Below are 9,535 nucleotides of genomic sequence, written 5' to 3'. Positions count from 1 at the left end.
GTTGGATATCGTGAAGGAAACGCTTGGTCAGAGTGGACAGATCGCTGGGCTCTCGCTTCTTCTCTCTCTCCTTGGTCGGGTTGGCCATTAACTCGATGCTGACGTCGGGTGTGACCAGTCGCCTTTTCTGTGGGTCCGCGATGAACGATCCACCTCGTCGGGAATCGTTTAACTTTTTCTTCAGGATGCTCGACTCGGTGTCGGTATCGACTCGATCGCTGCTGGAGGGGATCGCCACGTGGTCAGCCGGTTGTATCGACGCGTCCCCGCGAGCTGCGCGCGCACTCTCCTCACTCCCCGCGTCGCTCTTCGCGATCGCTTCCACGTTCAGTATCCCGCTCTGCTTGCCGCCGGCAGCGTCGTCTTTCGTTTCAGCTTCTTTTCTCTCGGAAGACTTCTGAGACGACTCCTTTTTTCAAGCAGTTCTGCACGATCTGCTCCAGTCTGTTGGTCTCCTTCCTGTGGGGAGGCTGGCCGTTGGAGGTGGGTCTGTTGTGTCCGTTCGGTTTCACCTGAGTCTTGACCGGTCTCATTTGATTGCTTGAGATCTGCGGAGGTTTGATCGACTCTTGAACCGGTTTATTTTGCGAAAGGGTGATTTCTGGAGTCAACCTGTTGACGAGTAGTCCAGACGGTGTCATGTATTTGGTCTTCATGACTCTCTCGGAGTTGGGAGGCGGTCTGGGAGATCCGGGGGGTAGTCTTCCTCCCTGAACTCCTAAAGGACCGTTACTAACGAGACCCAGAGGATTAGTAAAACGATCACCCAAATAGGAACTCTCTACGTTAACGGTCTTCCCGTTGACTTTAGTCTTCTCTGCAGATTTACTCGACTTCCCGCCTGGCTGCTTGTTCTTCACGGCCACTAGCTTACCTCCGTTAATGACAAATCTCTTGGTCATGGACTGAGGCACTTTGAACACTCCCCCGTTGGCGTTAGACGGCCGCGTCGGTGTAGGTGGCGGGCACGTCTCCGGTTCTGCTGACGCCTGTCCTTGTTTACTGTCCACAACTACCGCTTCCTTCTGCTGCTCTTGACCTCCGTGTCCGTTACTGAGAGCCAGCAGGAGACTCACCGCAGTATCATCGGCGAGTGTAGTCTTCGGCCTCTCTTCGACCTTCGGGATTCCTTCTTTTTCAGGAGCATCTTTCTTCGCCTTCACTTCTAGGTTCGTTTCCATCGGCTGAATCGTGACAGCCTCGGCGGGCGGAATGGGCCGCAATCCCACCGCATCCAGGAGTTCTGGGCTTTTGAGCTTCCCGGGAACGGAGTCTCTGATCGGCTCAGAGGACGGTGTCAGGCACGGCAGCTCGGTCCTCATCGGTGTCGGCACTTGGATGCGGTAGTAAAACCTCATCGGCCCGTTCTGCAACAAGCGAATACATATACAACTTATTGACTATTTTATTAAACAAAATCAAACTGTGATGTTATGTGCATAACTATAAATTCAAGCAAACTTTTAAGTGGGTGGTGCTGGCCTTTACATTAAATTTTAAAAATACAATTTCTTCCGAATATAACTTTATTCTTACCCTTTTCCAAGTGTAGATGTAGGCGATGTCCATGAGCGAGTAGGAGTCTGGTAGGGACTCCCTTCTGTACAGAATCTCCACCTGAAACACACAACCCACGATTCAGTATTAAACGTGTTCTCTCCCGGAACTTACACAAGGAGATTACGTCGCTCGGTCCCTTAGTAGGCAGTGACGTCATCAAACAGCAAATCCAAACAGAGTAAGAGAGAAAAAGGAGAGTTTCAAACGATTCAATTCACAGGCGTGTGGTCTATTTCAGAAGCAAGCCTTTTATCTTTATGTACGATTGCTGTTGAGAGGTCGCCCACTGTCTGGCAGATTCGGTGGTTGGCGTGCATTCAACAGGAGTCTAGACCGAATGAGTACCAGAGAAACTTCTAGGGCTGTACATCATTGATAAATTGTTGAAGTAAATAAGCTGTCCACACGGCCCAGATACCTTCACAGTAAGCTTTCATTCTCAGTTTTCAAGGGACAATTGTTTGACAGTGAGCTTATGTAACTGGCGTAATAGATAATAGTACGAGGGACTGACTAATTATTAATACTTCTTAAATTTCTAATAATCTTACCGTTAATTTTGCTTTATCAACTTGAAGATTGAAGATGAGGGTAAGTAAATACTTTACCGAACCAAACCACTTGTCCAGGAAGTTCACAATTTCCCCAAGGAATGTCACAATGGTACTGTATATGTATGGGGTGAGCCCTTTGTAGGGCACCGGGTCAGATCGATATGCTATGCCCTCAGTCACAATACTCCAGGGCTGCCATCACTGGCGGGGAAGACCAGTCGCTACTCGCCCTGACGTGTTGACGCTGTATCACGGACACACACGACATACGTTCTTACAACAGTACTTGATGTACAGAGTGCGGTTGTCATGGTTTCGCGTACATTACATTAACTTTATATACTCTATCGCTAAAACGGTCAATTATTTTTAAATATATTGACTGTTATTTATTAATTTCAAAGATGGCAGTGCAGTGTAGACAATGCAAACAACAAAAAATATTAGAATATTCAATCGTTAATTTAAAAACCAAAAACTCCAATAATTAAAATTTATTTTTGTGAGTCCTCTGCTTTTAATAAAAGCATCCTTGAAAGTGGAGGGCTCACAAAAATAAAACTTAATTATTGGAGTTTTTGGTTTTTAAATTAATACATAATTAAACTGCCATAAGAGTAGTACCTACACTGTAAGAATATTCATGTTTACAACAATTATGGGTTTACTAAATTTGATTTGTTAATATTTCATTGTTGTTTACTTTAGTTGTTCTTAACTTTTTACCATGTTTTATTACTCTAGAATATCTTACTGAAAATTATATTATTTATAGTAATCATTTCTGAAATTGTATAAAATAGATTACTAATCTTTATATTCGTTTTAAATAGGTCATCTAATTTTTTTGCTGTATACTGCATTTGTGGGATTCCACATTTAAACCCGTGTACTGAAAATTTATTGGAAAATATAAAGTTATAAATCAGAAGAAATTTTCTTTTGTTTTTATTTTTATATACAATTCTGTGAAATTAAAATTTTGACCAAGAATTCTTTTGCACTTTGCATAATTAAGTAATGGTTGTCAGTGCTGATGATAATATATTTTTATGTCCCGTAAGCGCGGTTTTGTGGTTGGGAACACATGTTCAAAACTAATGGATGTATTTGTTGTGAGTATAAGTTTAACGGAGTTTTAAACGTGTAACATAAAACAAAATATATTAGAGCTCTGTTGTACAGTGGAGTGTGTATTTTGTAATGCCCTTTACATTTCTGGAAAGTACCTTAGCCAATACATTGTCTGACTGTATTGCACAATAATAAATATTAACCAGTTAAGAGAAGGTCTTGTTACACAATATGAGTATCAGAGCTTGTCTAAGGAATTGTGAAATATACATTTTAGGAGAATACAATTAATAAGAGCAATGGTGAATCTGCACATCGGCTGAGCACAAGGGATTATAATAGAGCTTTGGTTGACCATTTGGAAAAGAAACAGGATTTTTTCCGGACATTTGCCATTTGCCATCGTTCAATGAAACAAAAAATCAGTAACACTACGTGTCGAGATCTGCAATCTGATCTCTTCTTCAGGTAATTAACTAACCTAACACATAATTACAAACTAGGCTAAAAATAAACAAATCATACCAGAGCGTTGTGACACGTCAGTCAGGAATCACAACCACCATGTTGTGTGTCAATTTTACCAACTCTACTAAAACATGCACTTAATACAAAACCAAAAATAATAATTAGTGTTGTGTTTGGATTTTTATTACATGCATGTTTTAGAGTTAGTGAAGTTGACACATAACATGGTGGTTGTGATTCCTGACATAGGCGTGTCACAACCCTCTGGTATGATTTGTTTATTTTTAGCCTAGTTTGTAAATTATGTGTCAGGTTAGTTATTTACCTGAAGAAGAGATCAGATTGCAGATCTCGAAAAGCAGTGTTACTGATTTTTTGCTTCACTGAACGGTGGAAAATGTCCGAAAAATTCTGTTTCCTTCACGATCCTTCCATCGTCAAATGAAGCTCTACTTCCACCGCCTGGTGCCCAGTCACAGTGATCAGTTGTAGGAGCAGGTGCGCACCCAGGGCACATGTTGTCCAGCCCTCTCCTGCTTGCCCGCTCATTAAAAACGTATCAAGACCTACTACGGAGGGCTCGTGCGGGGAGTAGGGCTGATTGATTGTGAAGGCAGTGGCAACGTCGCCATGCCTCGTGAGTGGTGCCTGCTTACTCACATTAGCAAGTAATAAGGATGTGGATGGTCTGATAATGATTCTATAGTCGCACCTAACGATGTTAAGTTACCTATCTTGTTCGATCAAACAATTCTTCCAAATTTCTCGAATTCCCGTGTTTCGTGTGAAAGTTCTTAGTAAACAATTGGTTTTCAAGACGTGCTCTTCTTTTTTATGTGGAGAGGGCTCTGGAAGAGTGAAAGAACTCTAATAGAGAGGATTTTCTTTTCCCGAGGTTTTTCATGTCGTTCAAACTACGAGTTTTAAACTAGCTAAAATTTGGCTTTCAGTGCACCGCAGAATAGTTTTAATTAAATATTAGATGGCAAAACCCACAAAGTATTAACATTACTGAGTTTTGCTCTCGGTTCAATGTCAGACTGTATCAAGATAGATCTGCACAAAAAGATACAGACACTGAAAAATCAATGCGAACAGCTATATCCTTCGTGGCAGAGCTCTAAAAACATTTAGTTGAAGCTACCTTCAGTACTAAACTTCCTCGCGAAAATAAGAGGAGTGGCAAGATTGTAATAACAGTGGAGAGAGGCATGCTCAACCCGGCACCGGGGCGAGAGGCTGGGGGTCTCTGGAAATAACTCTGCCGTATTGTGTCTAGAAGATGGCGACACGCGTGTGCGTGTGCGTGTTCCAAGTTGGCGTATTCCTCTAGCCTCCTGGCACAACACCGCACTGGCTTCATGCTTCGCTTTGGAATTGTTAGACATCATCTAAGTACTTCTTATCGAAGAAATTTCCGATTCAAAAAATGTGCCATACATATCTGTAGAAAATATCGTGTCAGTAAGTAAAAGTTGAAGTCGGAATATCTGTACAACTGTAGCCCTACAACTGATTTCCCAGAGCATTCATAGCAAGTCTCGAATCACGAAGTTCGACCGAGAGGAAAACAGAACTTTCGATTCTTTTAATGTAGTCCATAAATTACCGCAAGGAAATTTAAAATCGGCAGTCCTGTGATGGCCTTGGATCGTGGCGTCCTCGCGGCATTCGTCGCGGGCAGGTGCTCATTAGCAGTCGATAGGCATGAAATGGCGTCAAATACACAGTGGAAAGGCGGGAAAGCGGGTCAAGAACGTTGCGGTGTTGCCGGATCGCCCCCCCCCCCCCACTGAGCTGGAAGGCCGCCTGCCAACGGTTATATCAATGCATCTCTGCAGCTAATCACCATATCGCCCGCGGCCTCTCCTTTCTGTCGCCGCGCCGCGCCGCGCCGATCTCTTATCTGATTCAGTCTTCGGTGCCGTAATCAATTTCGTCCATTCTTCTCAGTCCTTTGGATTCTTCTTTTGTTCTTATCCAACTTAATTGATTTCATATCGTAGTACTGTTTTCGCAATTATTCGTTTATAATTTTTCTTTCGAATAACACTACAAATACATTTTTCCTAGTGGGGACGATGGAAGTTCCTAATTCTAATACAACAGATATTTGAGGACGTTCAATTAAGCAGATTAATGATCTTGATTACACGTTTTTGCCTCGATCTCGCGGTGATCCGACGATCGGATCTTCCCCGAGTCCACACAAATAGAGCCGAAGATGGGTTATCTCCAAAGCGGATGCTGAGAGAGGTTTTCCGGACGAACGGAGCTTTAGAGATGTCCGAGAGCACCGGCCCGTGACTGAGCCGAGAGCGTCACGGTCTCCAGCTCTCACACGGGTAGGCTCACAGCCTTCTACACTTGTAACAAGCACCGATAGTTCAATTGGCAATGAATGGAGGAGGCTTCCTAGTCCAGGCATCTGCTGTGTGTGCATTACTGACAGATCATTCGACCTAACGTTGTCATCAACAGTGGAACAGTGCAGGACACTAACAACAGATTCTCTCACAAGAATAGTCGCGATTGATACAGAATCTCCCACTCAACAAGCAACGACTACGTTAATGTTGTTTTGAGTCAGAGACAGTATCAGACCGAGCTGCATGTCTGTCCAGTAGGAGATCCTGCCTACCAACAGTTTGCTCACAGACTACTAAACAGTAACCCGAACATTTGAAAGATATTGATAACAAGAGGTTATTAATGTATTTTGAGTCAGAGACAGTATCAGACCGAGCTGCATGTCTGTCCAGTAGGAGATCCTGCCTACCAACAGTTTGCTCACAGACTACTAAACAGTAACCCGAACATTTGAAAGATATTGATAACAAGAGGTTATTAATGTATTTTGAGTCAGAGACAGTATCAGACCGAGCTGCATGTCTGTCCAGTAGGAGATCCTGCCTACCAACAGTTTGCTCACAGACTACTAAACAGTAACCCGAACATTTGAAAGATATTGATAACAAGAGGTTATTAATGTATTTTGAGTCAGAGACAGTATCAGACCGAGCTGCATGTCTGTCCAGTAGGAGATCCTGCCTACCAACAGTTTGCTCACAGACTACTAAACAGTAACCCGAACATTTGAAAGATATTGATAACAAGAGGTTATTAATGTATTTTGAGTCAGAGACAGTATCAGACCGAGCTGCATGTCAGTCCAGTAGGAGATCCTGCCTACAACAGTTTGCTCACAGACTACTAAACAGTAACCCGAACATTTGAAAGATATTGATAACAAGAGGTTATTAATGTATTTTGAGTCAGAGACAGTATCAGACCGAGCTGCATGTCAGTCCAGTAGGAGATCCTGCCTACCAACAGTTTGCTCACAGCCTACTAAACAGTAACCCGAACATTTGAAAGATATTGATAACAAGAGGTTATTAATGTATTTTGAGTCAGAGACAGTATCAGACCGAGCTGCATGTCTGTCCAGTAGGAGATCCTGCCTACCAACAGTTTGCTCACAGACTACTAAACAGTAACCCGAACATTTGAAAGATATTGATAACAAGAGGTTATTAATGTATTTTGAGTCAGAGACAGTATCAGACCGAGCTGCATGTCTGTCCAGTAGGAGATCCTGCCTACCAACAGTTTGCTCACAGACTACTAAACAGTAACCCGAACATTTGAAAGATATTGATAACAAGAGGTTATTAATGTATTTTGAGTCAGAGACAGTATCAGACCGAGCTGCATGTCTGTCCAGTAGGAGATCCTGCCTACCAACAGTTTGCTCACAGACTACTAAACAGTAACCCGAACATTTGAAAGATATTGATAACAAGAGGTTATTAATGTATTTTTGAAACATTCAACAAGAGACAGCATTATCATTTTCCTTAATAATAAAGAAATAAAAGGTACAACACGATACCATTCCATCATTGCTCAATGAAATAGTCAAGTGCTATACCAGGGATTGATAGTTAAAATAGCACAGGATAATTGATACTCCTAGTTGATGGTTTAGCTTTTACTAACCAAACTCTTGATGGTTTAACTTTTACTAAACAGACGGTTGATGATTTAACTTTAACTACAATACTGGTGCAGGTTTAAATGTTACCGCCCAAACGATTGATGGTTCAAGTTTTACTAACCAAACGGTTGATGGTTTAAGTTTTACTACCCACTGATGATATTTAACTTTTACCGCAGAAAAGATTGATGGTTTAAGTTTTACTAGCCAAACGATTGATGGTTTAACTTTTACTAAACAGACGGTTGATGATTTAACTTTAACTACAACACTGGTGCAGTTTAAATGTTACCGCCCAAACGATTGGTGGTTCAAGTTTTACTAACCAAACGGTTGATGGTTTAAGTTTTACTACCCACTGATGATATTTAACTTTTAACACCCAATGGATTGATGGGTAAACTTTTACTGGACTGGCCAAATTTTTGATTGTTTAACTTTTACTAACCAAACGATTGATGGTTTAAGTTTTACTACCCACTGATGATATTTAACTTTTACCGCAGAAAAGATTGGTGGTTTAAGTTTTACTAGCCAAACGATTGATGGTTTAATTTTACCACCCACTGATGATATTTAACTTTTAACACCCAATGGATTGATGGGTAAACTTTTACTGGCCTGGCAAAACTTTTGATTGTTTAACTTTTACTAACCAAACTGTTGATGGTTTAACCAGATGACTCACCGTGCACGCTTGGGAGAGGCCGAATTTGAGGCGGATGAACTTCTTCAGCAGTCTCATGTTGACAGCAGCAGGACACTGGAGATACCTCTTCAGTCCATCTTTGCATGCCGGAGTTGGACTCTGGCTCTGCAAGTAAAATAGACGTAGGTGAGGAATAGAAGGCAGTAAATTAAATCAGTATACTTAACATAGCCAGTGGAATATCACTCGTAAAAATACTTGTAAATCTAAAAAGATGTGTATTTGAATGTGTGTTACTAATTTTAATCTTCTACGCGATTACTCATAAATTACAAAGTTCGGCCAAGGGATTGGGTGTACATATCTACCAGGCGATTGTTTTTTTTTTTTTTTTTTTTTTTTTTTTTTTTTTTTTTTTTTTTTTTTTTTTTTTTTTTTTTTTTTTTTTTTTTTTTTTTTTGGGGTGATTTACTATTACATTTTGAACCTGTAACTTCACAGTGGATAATAGAAGAATAATAACAGATGAAAGGGTAAGCACACGTTCTAAATACGGGCCTGTTCATATTCTGTCTACAACACTTAGGTCATTTGGAATTAAAAATATGAAGAGGATGGAAGGTTTAGTGGACACGAAGACAGTAACTTACGACACTGGCAGTAAAACAGCATTTGAAACAAATACAATTAATGAAATTAACGTCTCCAATTTTGGAATCCGTAAATCATTTGTTTCAGTGAGTGATGAGCATTAACACTAATTTGTGTGTATGTACTGTATGCTCCTTGTAAGTTTGGTTACAAGCGGGAACAAGACGTTCACCAGCTCGAGTACCACACACACTCGCCTCTGTACAACAGTCCTACGGTGTGAAGTGAGATGTCTGACTTATAACACCGGAACACTGGGACGTGGACAAAACACGGGGAACGACGGAACGGAACAACATGTGGGTGCTGTTTACAGTTGACGTGCGGCTGCCTGCCCAGCTTACTGTCGGGGGTGGAGGGGGGCGAGGGGGAGAGAACTGGCAACACTGTCGGACGGCACAACTTGGCTCGGCTCAAATACAGTAGCGGCTCAGCCAACACTTGCACGTCCGTCAGCGGCTCAGCCAACACATGTGCGTCCGTCAGCGGCTCAGCCAACACTTGCACGTCCGTCAGCGGCTCAGCCAACACTTGCACGTCCGTCAGCGGCTCAGCCAACACTTGCACGTCCGTCAGCGG

At 42.0% G+C, this 9,535-nt stretch overlaps 1 protein-coding gene across 2 annotated transcripts in view; it reads right to left on the bottom strand.

Moving 5' to 3' along the window:
• Positions 1 to 362: 362 nt before the first annotated feature.
• Positions 363 to 9,535, bottom strand: part of LOC124363255 (polycomb group protein Psc-like) — a 109,993-nt gene continuing 100,820 nt past the window's right edge. For both annotated transcript variants that reach the window (XM_046818458.1, XM_046818459.1), the window contains 3 exons: positions 8,345 to 8,470; positions 1,537 to 1,617; positions 363 to 1,367 (listed from right to left, as the gene is read on the bottom strand). In XM_046818458.1, coding sequence (XP_046674414.1) covers positions 372 to 1,367; positions 1,537 to 1,617; positions 8,345 to 8,470 — 1,203 coding nt within the window. In that variant the 3' untranslated portion in view covers positions 363 to 371. The remainder of the gene's footprint in view (positions 1,368 to 1,536; positions 1,618 to 8,344; positions 8,471 to 9,535) is intronic.

This window comes from Homalodisca vitripennis, chromosome 5, assembly GCF_021130785.1.
Source record: "Homalodisca vitripennis isolate AUS2020 chromosome 5, UT_GWSS_2.1, whole genome shotgun sequence".
Classification (NCBI taxonomy): domain Eukaryota; kingdom Metazoa; phylum Arthropoda; class Insecta; order Hemiptera; family Cicadellidae; genus Homalodisca; species Homalodisca vitripennis.
The sequence above is the reverse complement of the archived record's forward strand: the minus strand, read 5'-3'. Positions and strand labels throughout refer to the sequence as shown.